General features: G+C 41.9%; 4 protein-coding genes across 4 annotated transcripts; 2 read left to right on the top strand and 2 right to left on the bottom strand.

Annotated features, from left to right (window-relative positions):
• Positions 1-270: 270 nt before the first annotated feature.
• BATDEDRAFT_34095 (uncharacterized protein) lies at positions 271-1,430 on the bottom strand (the record flags this gene model as incomplete). Its single annotated transcript, XM_006675686.1, has 2 exons — positions 271-682; positions 782-1,430. 2 exons carry the CDS (start codon positions 1,428-1,430, stop codon positions 387-389), a joined length of 945 nt encoding a protein of 314 aa, XP_006675749.1. The 3' UTR covers positions 271-386.
• A 153-nt stretch (positions 1,431-1,583) lies between these two features.
• BATDEDRAFT_84823 (mRNA-binding protein RRP12) lies at positions 1,584-6,251 on the bottom strand (the record flags this gene model as incomplete). The annotated part of the gene is made up of 5 exons (XM_006675982.1): positions 1,584-5,595; positions 5,677-5,776; positions 5,843-5,952; positions 6,025-6,108; positions 6,183-6,251. The coding sequence occupies 5 exons, from the start codon at positions 6,249-6,251 to the stop codon at positions 1,603-1,605; spliced, it is 4,356 nt and encodes a 1,451-aa protein (XP_006676045.1). The 3' UTR covers positions 1,584-1,602.
• A 557-nt stretch (positions 6,252-6,808) lies between these two features.
• Positions 6,809-7,123, top strand: BATDEDRAFT_6158 (mitochondrial 37S ribosomal protein RSM10; the record flags this gene model as incomplete). Its single annotated transcript, XM_006674864.1, has 1 exon — positions 6,809-7,123. A coding segment is annotated over one exon (315 nt), but the record flags the coding sequence as incomplete, so codon positions are not given.
• A 220-nt stretch (positions 7,124-7,343) lies between these two features.
• BATDEDRAFT_34093 (alpha-ketoglutarate dehydrogenase KGD1) lies at positions 7,344-12,006 on the top strand. Its single transcript, XM_006675685.1, has 4 exons — positions 7,344-7,363; positions 8,069-8,705; positions 8,773-11,375; positions 11,486-12,006. The coding sequence occupies exons 2-4, from the start codon at positions 8,078-8,080 to the stop codon at positions 11,945-11,947; spliced, it is 3,693 nt and encodes a 1,230-aa protein (XP_006675748.1). The 5' UTR covers positions 7,344-7,363; positions 8,069-8,077; the 3' UTR covers positions 11,948-12,006.
• Positions 12,007-12,136: the final 130 nt, after the last annotated feature.

Raw genomic sequence — 12,136 nt, 5'->3', positions numbered from 1 at the left:
TGAATTAAAACCAAAATTTTAAGATACAAAAAGTAGAGTTGTATTGAAAACAGTTGGAATACAACTGTCTGGATCAAAATGAATTGGGTAGTGTAAAGTGTGGTTGTGCCAAAATAAAGTAGTTTGTGTTTAAAACCATCATTTAGTATAACCCAAAACAAGACAAATGCAAGTATTTCATTTTACGTGAATAAGTCTATACATTCTAATTCAAGTTTGAAGCTGCCGTACTCTGGATTATCTGTTAAACCGTCTACTTGCATCAGTATTGAATATGAATAAATCATGCTTTTATTCAAAATAAGAAAATAAAGCTGACACATTGTTTCAAACCAAGACTTGTCTATAGATTGAGCCAAAATGTACATGCATCACAAAAGACAGCTTCAAAGACCGAGTTTCTGTTTGACAAGCTTATCCGTAAATTTCCATAATTGTTCTGCAAGATCATCACTCTTGGCAAGATCTGTCAGTCCCTCTGGAGAATCAATCGCAATTGGCACAAAGTATCTGTTTTTGGCGTTGTTTTTGACAATATCTGGTGATGTGGCTGCATAAAGAGGAGTAAGTGCTCCCTGCTGAGATGAAATAGCCCCAATCGCTTTTGCAACCCACATCAAAGGTGTAAACCATGCGCCATAACTAGCAGTTGGTCCTCGTGTCAGTTCTGTCTTGACAAATCCTATATACTCACAATCATATCATCAACACAAGCCTTCATAGTAAATCATTTGAACCTCTCAATTACACGAATACAAAGCAATTGCTATCAATTAACTACCTGGGTGAACACTGTTGATATAAATACGATCACCATATCGCTTGTTCAGTGCGTTGGAAAATAGAATGTTGCTTAGTTTGCTCTGGCCATATCGTTGCCAAATGTCCTGATCGCCTGGATCATTAATCTTGTCAAATCGAATACCTTGGGGTAAAGGTGCCTTGTTATGGTAATTCGACGACACATTGACAATCCTCGGCATATCCTTATCGTCATGACTCTTTAGCAACACAGGCAAAAGCGCCGTGGTCAGCAGAAAATGTCCAACGTGATTGGTTGCAAACTGTTCTTCAATCCCATCCATACTGAGCTTAAATGGCGAAGCCATGATACCAGCATTGTTGATCAGAATATTTAACGGCTTTCCTGATGCAATATACTCTGAAGATGCCTTTTGGACCTGGTGAAGATCTGAAAGTTGAAGATGCATAAACTCGATAGATGCCTGGGGGAGTTGTTGCTTAATACGAGCAATGGCAGCTGCAGCTCGATCCGCTGAGCGAGATGCCATGACAACCTGTGCTCCTTTGCGAGCCAGCTCTAAACACATTTCATAGCCAATTCCAGTGTTTCCTCCTGTTACCATAACAACCTTTCCAGTAAGGTCGGGGATAGCATCGACAGTAAAGTGTTTGGAGGTTTCCGACATAATTCTGTTGGGTTAACTTGAATTCAGACAATATTAAACTTTTTGAAATTCACAGTCGCAACTCATTTATACAATCAGATCTGAACCAAGCTTACAAAACATCTGTCGAGTATATTCACATATTCATACACTCAAGATTTACAAGTATAAATTAAACTTTCAATTATTGGATTCATTTATGCCTCTTGTTTGCCTTGCTACGGCTAAATATTTTGCCCCCATTCTCTCCATTTTGTTGTTTTCTTTTCGATTCTCCATAATTGGTTCCCTTTTGCGCTGCTTTCAAAATACCCTTGAACGAATCATCCAACTTAGTCGACTTGCGCATGTTACCAACAACGTGTCCGCTTAGAGGAATGTAGGCATGAGGATCTGCGTGTCCTTCCTTTTTAACATCTCCTTGTGCGTGCTTGGCCTTGTATTGTCTGCCCAACATGTGGTTTATAGCATTTGGATCAATAGTGTTTTTCTTTTTGTTGCGCATATTGCGTCCACCACTCCATCGCGATCCCACGTTTTTGGTTGCACCTTGACCATGCGTTGCAGCACCTGAAGTAGCAGTATCGTCATCATCATCATGCTTGCGTTTGTTCACAAACTTGATTCGGCCATCCTGGGTACGCACAAAGGCAGTTTCGCTTTCTAACGACTGCTTATAATAATCTTGTCGTGCCTCGGCGTTCACATTTGCACCCTCATCCTCGCTTTCCTCCTCGTTCAAAATCAATCGTCCAGATGCGTTGGTTTTGAATTCATGAGAGCTTGCCTTTCCAGAAGTTTGAGCATTCAGTCCATTTCTTCCACCTTTTCGAAGGGGTGCAGCTGAAACTTTTCTCACTACATTACGATCAAGAAAGTCGACAATGTCGTCTTCGTTTGTTTCTTTAATCAGTGTGCCAGAACTCTTGATATGTCGGGTTTCGTCGCGATACTGCTGTGGAATATACGCTTCATCATCCTCAGAATCGGTTCCAAGCTCGCTATCACTCCCGTTAACAACATGATCAAATCCTTTGCTTTTGGCCAGGACAATGTCTTTTTTACCACCATTGGGTTCATGGGAAGCATCTATATCAGCAGCGTCACCGCGCTGACCGCTTCCCGCTTCAGCCTTTTGTTTTTTAAGTCGCTCTCGTCGCTTACGGATATTATTCACAAGCTTCTTGTCGCTTTCTGGAACAAATCCTTCTATCGCTTCAAAGCTGAATTTTCGAATCAGTCGTTCAAAAATATGTCGAACTTTGGCTCTGAAATGAGACTTGTGATCCTTAGAGTGCTCTAGAATTCCTACACAGATCTCCTCCAAATCATCCTCAAGCATCTCCTGTGGGAGACACACAACAGCAACCTTGATAAACCCAAGTGCCGATTTGAGCACTTCTTTGTTTTTCGACTGCATGGCAATCAAAACAGTCTTGACAAGATCGGATGCAAGAGACTGAGGAACAACTTCTGAAAATTCAAACAAAAGACGACCCAGCGAGGCAATTGCTGCACTTTGCATATGTGAAGTTGTAGCAGCTAGACCGGCTACCACCATCAAAAAATACTCCTTTAGTGACACGGTTGCTTGATGTTGAATGTCACGATCTGTAGCATCCATATCTTCATTATCAGAATCGACTACTCCGCTATCAAGTTCTTTGCGGAAGGATGATCCAAGCGTATCAAAACTAGATGTACTCTCATCACCCGACTGCTGCAGCATCTGTTGTCCAAAGGAAACAAGACAGGAATAAGCAGCATTACGACTTTTTTCGCTTACTTCCTTTGTAGCAAGGATCACTTCGGGCAAAGACTCGGGGATCACTTCCAACAGCATGCGTTTTTCTACAATAGTTTCACACAAGTACTGAATGACTCTTGTACGCGATCGTCTGGTTCCCGATGTGACGTTGGAGATTACGGAATCGTCGAAAAGTTGCGTAAAAAGTTCTCGTTGCTGGGTGGCAGACGGTGGAATAGCTTGCAACACCAAATACAGAGCGTTGTATGTTTTTTTCTGTACAGTAGAGTCAGTGTCTTTGAGCTGTCCAATAAGTACCTTGAATACAATCTGCAACGGCGAATCTTCCTGGTTTTGCTCATCACTGGGTAAAAATGGAATCATAAGCATCATAAGATCCAAAATAGCATACATACGCAACTGCTCAATATTAACGTTTGGTCCATTTGATTCAAGCATTTGCAGCTCGGTTTGCTTTTCGAGTAATAGTTTTACTATATTCATAAAGTACTCTTGGATAGTTTTTTTATCGGCAATTAATAAAAAGGAGCGTATGGTTTTTTCATATTGCTGAATTGATCGTTCATGGAAAACTTGAAGTGCCTGCCCTTTTGCTTTTCCTGCTGCCATCGCATTGGGATGAATGGAAGTATAGTTGTTGCACAGAGTGCTGAGGAATCTGCTGCTGTACACCGTTATTTTTTTGATAACCGCCGTGGCTTTGGCGTGAGTCTCTGCGTTGAACGTTGAGTCCACAGTAGCATCCTCGTCAGGATCAACCATATCGGAGGGAACAAAAGTTTTGGCTAATTCGGTAAATGTCGAAATCAAATTCTGCAAGCTTTCGCATACAATCGGTCGAAAATCATGCTTGGAAGGTAAGTTGGGAAATGAAACCTCTGGATCTTCTTGCAATAATTTTCCCAGATGAGATGCAAGCTTTCCAAAGTATGTTTCAATGTCTGGTACTATCAGACCACATATAAGTGGAAGTAACTCAAAAATTTGAATTCCAAGAGTTTCGTGCAGCTTGGCTTCCAGCTGACGGCTCTCTGTCCACAAACTTCCAGCCTTTTCAAGCATGCGTACAGCAAGAGGAAACAAGTGCAACAAAAAGTATTCGATAGTATGCGCACTCATGATTTGTGTTGGATCCCATTTTGAAAAAGAAAGTGGTGACTGCATAGCTTCATGGAACGAAGAAAGAAGATATGGGCGACGAGGTTGATCTGGAAATTCGTTTTCAATATTGAGTGGAATGAACGAGGCAAACGTGCCCATACCAAGAGATTGAATACCAGCATAAATTGCACGATTCAGTTCTTCCTTGTATGGAAAGCTATCTATATAGGCACGATCGTCACGAAAAGCAAACATGGCGGTCAGTGTGGGGGCCGTGAGTTGTGGATACGATCGACCTACACGTTCCAGCATTGACGCAGCAATAAGTAAAATGTATCCCCATTGGTCACGAAAATGAATATTGGAAAGAGACGAGTTGAGAGTGTTCAAAATAATCAAAAGGCTGCCATCTTTTTCTCCTTGCACTGCCTTGTCGATCATTGAATTGCTTATAGCCTGGTTGATCAGCACAGACAAAAGAATTGTAGCGCGTTGCAAAATAGCAGGTTTAACTGCAGATCCACCAAGCATAGATGAAAAGATGCGATTGAACAAAGTTGAGACAAGCTCGGGATATTCCAAAGAGCAGAATTCGATCAAGACAGGATCCGTGTTTTTATCAGCATTTAGTTCGTAATCACATACAGTATCAGACAAACATTGAAATCCATCAGCAATTATATTGAGCCATGCAGGTGTCAGTGCTGCATCATTCTCATAAGGAGAAAGTTCCAATAAACGTTTTACGACCATGATTAAAAGAGGCAGACCTAGTGTAGTATGAGATTTGCTCATCTCGCCGTCTGATTCTTCAGAAATGCCTCCTAGAAGTGCATCAAATATTTGAAACACCCACTGAGTGAGCACAATGTTTCCGACGCTTGACGATTTGGCAGGAATAGCCAATAAAGCAACGCACAGTTTATCTAATTTTTGATAGACTTTGTCTGCATTTGCCTGAGAAGCAAATACCGGAACGGCTGATTTTAGAAACATAAATGCAGACAAGACTTTTTCCTCTGCCTCAGATCGCTCAGTGGCAGCCTTTGAGGACCCGAATCCTGTGGATGATTCAAGGAATTCAGCCAACAGCTGAGTGCAGAATTCAATTGTACGACAAGTAGCAGGATGGTACATGGCTGGTGAATGGACTGATTGAATCAGTTTACGCACCACATCTGCTGCAACACGTCGAACTTTGGGTCGAGCGTCGATTGTCAAAAACAACAAGTTTTCAAAGATGCGTTTGCAAGTATCGTTTGAAGTCCACATAGTATTATCCTGTGCACAGAGCAAATATTCAAGACACGCAATCGTCTAGAATTATATATTGGTCAGTAGTTAGATGATTGGGTTCAAAATATACCAGCGTTTTGAATTATGGAGAAATATACATACAGAGCGAACAAGTGGTGCTTGATCATCCTGAGACTCCAATAATCCAACAAGAGCATCAGCAATTTGAGAGAATTTTAAGCGAAGTACATTGGTGGGAATTCTAAATATTGACCAAGTATTAGTTTGATACTGAGCAACGTTGGTATGCTAATGATCAGTCACCTACTTGGGAAAAACCATGGCAAGCAAATACATAGAAGCAGTTAAAATATGAGCCGAATCGCTATCTCCATCAATGCTATCCAATGACTTTTGTTGCTGATCCACCACTGTCATCTAATTCAAATAAAGATTTTCCAAAAATTAGTCTGGAATATAAACTTGAACCGGTAGATTCAAATTGATTACCAAAGCACCAAAGTAGGCAAGTGGAACTAGTGGTTCATTTTGTTCTTGGATTGTTTGTTCGATAGCAGCAAGGAGAACAGCAACCTAAAAGACATTAAATCCAAATAAGCAATCGGATATACATTGGAATATATGGAATATAAAAAACATGATTATACCTGGCGTTGATTTTCCAGTCCAGAAGACGCATGGCCTCTGACTTTACTGAATATACCACTGATATCCATATGACTTGGAAGCCTGCAATTGATGGATTTGAATATTTTTTTGCAAAATAAAAATTCGAGTTTATTGCAGTGATGGACAGACAAGAGTGTTTGATTGGCTATTTCAATCTAAGCGTTGATTGGCTGGACAATCATCAAATCCAAGAATTGATGATTGACATTAATTCTTGGATTGGAAGCGATGATGACAGTAAGTTGTAGTTGTGTAGCTAGTATTAGCGATTCCTATTAACCACTATTTTATAGACAATTTCTCAATTAGGCATGATGGCAGCTAAATCATTTACTCGTTCATCTGCAAGACTATCATCAACACATATTGCAGCAGTTGGTCGAATGATGGTTGCACAGAATAGACACCAATCCAGCACTGCAGATCGAGGTAGAACTCCCGAAGACTACTATTCATGGCATACTCTAGAATGTATGTATAATGTCGTTTCTAACCAACCGATCAGTTTGTCATTGAGTTTATGACAGAATCTGATGGACTTTTGAATGTTATTTTAAACGCTCTAGTTAAAGAAACTCCACACATCTTGGAACTACCGGAACCACCTCGTCCATATGGCCAGTTGGTATGCAATATAGTGCTTTCAGGATACATGCCCGACCATTTGGACTTTATGGCATATTTTTCGAGATATACAGCCAAATCCATGAACATGTCGGTGTCAGAAACCATACATATGAAGACCTATACCCAGCGATGGTTTACAAACAAAGGGCCATTTGTGCATGCCAAGACCAAAGAGATCTTTGAACGAAAGCAGTACTACCGCATGGTGCAAGTGTTTGATGCTCACCCCGAATCAGTCAAGGAGTGGGTGCAATATGTGAACAAGTCATTGCCAGCAGGAATTGATTTGAAAGTCGAGCGATGGGAATGGGAGCCAGTTGGGTTTGGACAGTCGATTCCTGAACCGAATCTAAAGGGAAAGAAAACACACGCTGAGCAGATCCAAGAGCAAGCGAGCAAGTACATCAAACAGTTTAGCAAATAAACCATTCGAGTTACTAATCCAGCATGACTTTGTACTGTGGAATTGTTCCGTTTCTTGGCATTTGTTTTTCCCCTTTAATTTTGCGACTATTGATACAGGATTTGCTGGGTAAGAAGTGTCAGTCCTGGTGAATGGCTTCATGGTCAATGTGTGTGGTGTACATTGGGTTGGAATTCAGTCATGATAGTTGTTGCTTGAACCACTCTTGTAGATACAGTTTCTTCAATTATAAACAGTCGTCATTGGCTTCAATCATGCCATTTCATTATCCATTTTATTATCCATTCTATTGTGTCGATCTACTTGACTGGTAGCAGTAACCCTGCTTCTGTTTGTATCTCGACTGTTGGTCGCTTGATCACAAGACTAGTCGCTTGTATTGCAGTCATGACATCAATAGTCATGAATGTCCAGTTTGATTATTATCAAGTAAACAGTCTGCCACCTGTTATAAATCAACTCTATGGTTTACTTTCAAGTCAATCTCTTGATGACCATTTCACTATTTTGTAGTAGTTGACAATCTTTAATTCATCAATCGAATTTATATCATTGAAACTGGGCTAAATGCTGACCTCCAATCACTATCTTTGTATTGTATATACTGTCAAATTATCATACATGACTGGCTCATGTCTAAAGGGGCAAAAGTCGATTTGTATACATTCTACTTTTGGCTTGGCGTTTTGCCATTCAACTTGATCGTCATGTTAGTTGGATTCAATTGATTCAGGTGTACTGACTTGATCTATTTTTATCTACTTTTTACACGATACTATATATTCAAATCTTTTTTGATTTGATGGTGACTAGTCTAGCAAAATGAGTCTTCTACGACTATCCACTCGCAAGGCATTTGCCTCTTTACCTCGTAATTGCAATGCCTCCTCTTTTTCATTGAGCCTCTTGAACAGAAATCATACTTTCGGCAATAATCGCATTACCTCATGTCTTTCCGCTGCTGCTTTTCATACCTCTCCTCTGGCTTTAGCATCTCCATCCACTAAACCTGCTAGTAATGCCGAGGCTTTTCTCAATGGACCTTCCAGCGCGTATATCCAGGAAATGTACGCGGCTTGGCTGCAAGATCCCAAGTCTGTCCATCTCTCATGGCAGAGCTACTTTAAAAATCTTGCCTCCAATGGTCAAGCCCCTGCTTTTTCTGCTCCCCCTACGCTGATCCCATCCTTTTCAACTCAAGTTATGGGTGCCGATGGCGCTCCGTCTTTGCACGAGTCTGGCTCCGACAATGGAGCTATTCCTGCAGACTCGATTCTTGACCACATGAAGGTGCAACTTCTTGTTCGTGCCTTTCAAGTTCGTGGCCATCAGCTGGCCAACATCGATCCTCTTGAAATCAATTCTTTCCGCGATCGCGTCCAGGCACCCGAGTTAGACTACACGTACTATGGGTTTACTGAGAAGGATCTGGACGAAAGCTTCTACCTTGGTGAGATTGGCTTGTTTTTAAATTCTTGTGCCACTATAACTTTTTCAACTGATTATTATGGTTCTAGGCTCTGGCATCCTTCCTGGGTTTCTTGCTACAGAAGGCCAGACCAACCTCACTCTTCGTGAAATTGTTGATCGTTTGAAACAAACATACTGCTCCACTGTTGGTATTGAGTACGGACACATTCCTGATCGTATTGCATGCGATTGGCTTAGAAAAAAATTTGAAGTCCCCTCAAAATTCAATTATACCAAAGAGGAGAAGCTCACTATTCTTGATCGTTTGATGTGGTCTGACTCATTTGAGCGATTTGTTTCTACAAAGTATCCCAGCGAGAAGCGTTTTGGTCTGGAAGGCTGTGAGAGTTTGATTCCTGGCATGAAAGCCATGATTGATACTTCAGTAGAGCTCGGAATCAACTCGGTGGTTATGGGCATGCCTCATCGTGGTCGTCTTAACGTGCTTTCCAATGTTGTTCGTAAACCAAACGAGTCTATTTTTTCTGAATTTGCAGGATCACAGGCAAATAGTGTCGAGGGCTCTGGTGATGTCAAATATCACTTGGGAATGAACTATGTTCGACCCACTCCCTCTGGCAAAATTGTTCATCTTTCACTTGCTGCCAATCCTTCTCATTTGGAAGCAGTCAACCCTGTCGTTGAGGGTAAAGTTCGTGGCATCCAATTTTATCAGAACGACGAAGTAGAACGTAGCAAGGCCATGGCTGTCCTTTTACACGGCGACGCCGCTTTTGCTGCTCAGGGTGTTGTTTATGAAACACTTGGTATGGTCGATCTGCCTGCTTATACCACTGGTGGTACTATTCACATTGTTGTCAACAACCAGGTTGGTTTCACTACAGATCCCCGATTTGCTCGCTCCACTCCATACTGCTCGGATGTTGCTAAAACAGTCAATGCTCCTATTATACATGTCAATGGTGATGATGTCGAAGCTGTTGTATTTGCCTGTCAACTTGCATCTGAATGGCGTGCTGAGTTCAAAAAAGATGTAGTGCTTGATATTGTGTGCTATCGTCGCTATGGCCACAACGAGATTGATCAGCCTGGTTTCACTCAGCCGCTGATGTACCAAAAAATTAACCAAATGACTCCTGTCTTGGAAAAGTATATTCAACAGCTTCTTGGCGAAGGTTCTGTTACTCAAGAAGAGGTAGATGCCATGAAGAAGCGTGTTTGGGGTATTTTGGAAGAGCATTATATTCTCAGTAAAGATTACAAAGCATCATCCAAAGAGTGGGTTTCGAGTACATGGAGCGGCTTCAGGTCCCCATCTGTTCTTGCCAAAGAGGCAGTTTCTCCTCGTCCTACTGGTGTTTCACTTGATCTTCTCAAACATATTGGTACTGCCGGTGCAACGTATCCTGCCGATTTCAAGGTTCATCCTAATCTGGCTCGTATTCTCAAGACTCGTATCAAGAGTGTTACTGAAGGCCAAGATATTGACTGGGCTACTGCCGAATCCATGGCTTTTGGTACTCTTCTTTGTGAAGGAAATCATGTTCGTCTTTCTGGCCAAGATGTTGAGCGTGGAACCTTTTCGCATAGACACGCTCTTTTGCATGACCAGAAAAGTGAGAAGCAGTTTGTACCCCTCAACAATCTCGTCAGTGAAGGCATTGTTTCCAGTCAAAGCCCTTTTACTGTCTGTAATTCGTCGCTTTCCGAGTTTGGTACTCTTGGGTTTGAACTTGGGTTTTCTCTTGTTAACCCCGATCAGCTTGTAATGTGGGAAGCGCAGTTTGGTGATTTTGCCAACAATGCACAGTGCATTATTGATCAATTTATTGCATCTGGAGAGCAGAAATGGTTGCAACGTACGGGCTTGACTATGCTGCTCCCACACGGCTATGACGGTCAAGGTCCAGAGCACTCTTCCGCTCGACTAGAACGTTTCCTTATGCTCTGTGATGAAGATCCCTATTGTATGCCTGAATTAAATGGTACCGAAAAAGGAAGCCGATCACGCCAACACCAGGACTGCAACATGCAGGTTGTTTACACCACCGTTCCTAGTAACTACTATCACGCACTTCGTCGACAGGTTCATCGTGAATTCCGCAAGCCTCTAATTGTCTTTACATCCAAGGCTGTTCTTCGCCATCCTCTTGCCAAGTCGTGCATTGAGGAAATGGTTGGAAACACTCGTTTCCAGCGTTTAATTCCCGAAGTTCTGCATCCCAACCCTCTTACTATTCTATCACCCAACGGCGCATCTGAACCCAACGCTGACGGTTCCCTCAGTTCTGGCAACTCGTTTGACCCTCGTATTCCTTATGCTCTTGTCACGGATCCAGCCTATCCTCCAGCTCTTCAAGACGGCACCACAAAGGCAGTGACTCCATCTGGATTCACTCTTCTTCCTCCAAACGAAATCAAAACGCTTATTTTCTGTTCTGGCCAAGTCTACTACAGTCTTTACCGAACGCGTGCGCTCAACAACTTGCGTCATGTTGCTATTGTTCGCATTGAGCAATTGAATCCATTCCCCTTCTGGGAGGTCAAAACTATTGTTGACTTTTACAAAGAAGGACTGGAGGAAATTGTGTATTGTCAAGAGGAAAGTTTCAATTCCGGCGCGTGGTTGTTTGTTGATCCCAGACTGGAAACTGCAGTGAAAAACTCGGATTGGTTCAAAGGTCCCAAGGTATGTTGATTGAATGTGCCATGTTTATTTGCGGGTGTGATCCATGTATTATACCGTAAATTTATATAGCATTGTTGTTTTTATGTGCAACATATGGCTAATTATACTAGGATGATACTTTACCGGTATCTTCTGTCTCTACACCATTATCCACTTCCACTATTGAACCACCTGAATGTGCACCTCAATCCACCTCCTTGTTTGGACGCTTCTTTGGCTCATCATCTGCATCTAAACCCACATCTACACGTGTGTCTCCATCACCTACTTATTCGACCAAATCTATTAATACAAAAACAAAGGGACAACAATGGCAAGAAACCTTTGACTCCAAGCGCGTTCCTGGCGGACTAGAAAACGCACATACTACTCCAGAAGGCCAGAAAGCCTACTCTGTTCGTGGCAGTCGCCTGATTCGATACGCAGGAAGAGATATTTCTGCTGCACCTGCAACGGGTATCAAAAAGCAACACAAGTTTGAAGAAAAGGCATTTTTAAGTGAAGCCTTTTTGGGTGGTGAACTGGTGTACCCACCAAAGAGTATTGAGCAGGACTTGCCAGTGTTCTTTTAGACATGGTATTGACTGGCTTGTGCGGTATTTCGTGAATAAATACCATTGTGGTTATTTCGAATTTGAACTCACATTTGTCATTAAATTCTTTTACAAGTCTAATTATTGGAAACTTGGTACAGCTGTGTTGCGCTTTTCAATGGGATACACTACAGAGATATAGAATCGAAGCAGATGGCAACGTATCAT

Source organism: Batrachochytrium dendrobatidis, assembly GCF_000203795.2.
Source record: "Batrachochytrium dendrobatidis JAM81 unplaced genomic scaffold BATDEscaffold_1, whole genome shotgun sequence".
Lineage (NCBI taxonomy): Eukaryota > Fungi > Chytridiomycota > Chytridiomycetes > Rhizophydiales > Batrachochytrium > Batrachochytrium dendrobatidis.
Note: the sequence above shows the minus strand (reverse complement) of the source record. Positions and strands in the feature narration are given on the sequence as shown.

Excerpts from the sequence above, each read along its gene's own strand:
- BATDEDRAFT_34093 (XM_006675685.1), top strand. The coding sequence starts at position 8,078 with ATGAGTCTTCTACGACTATCCACTCGCAAGGCATTTGCCTCTTTACCT. Across the intron at positions 8,706-8,772 it reads GGACGAAAGCTTCTACCTTG|GCTCTGGCATCCTTCCTGGG; the intron begins GTGAGATTGGCT and ends TTATGGTTCTAG. Across the intron at positions 11,376-11,485 it reads ATTGGTTCAAAGGTCCCAAG|GATGATACTTTACCGGTATC; the intron begins GTATGTTGATTG and ends TAATTATACTAG.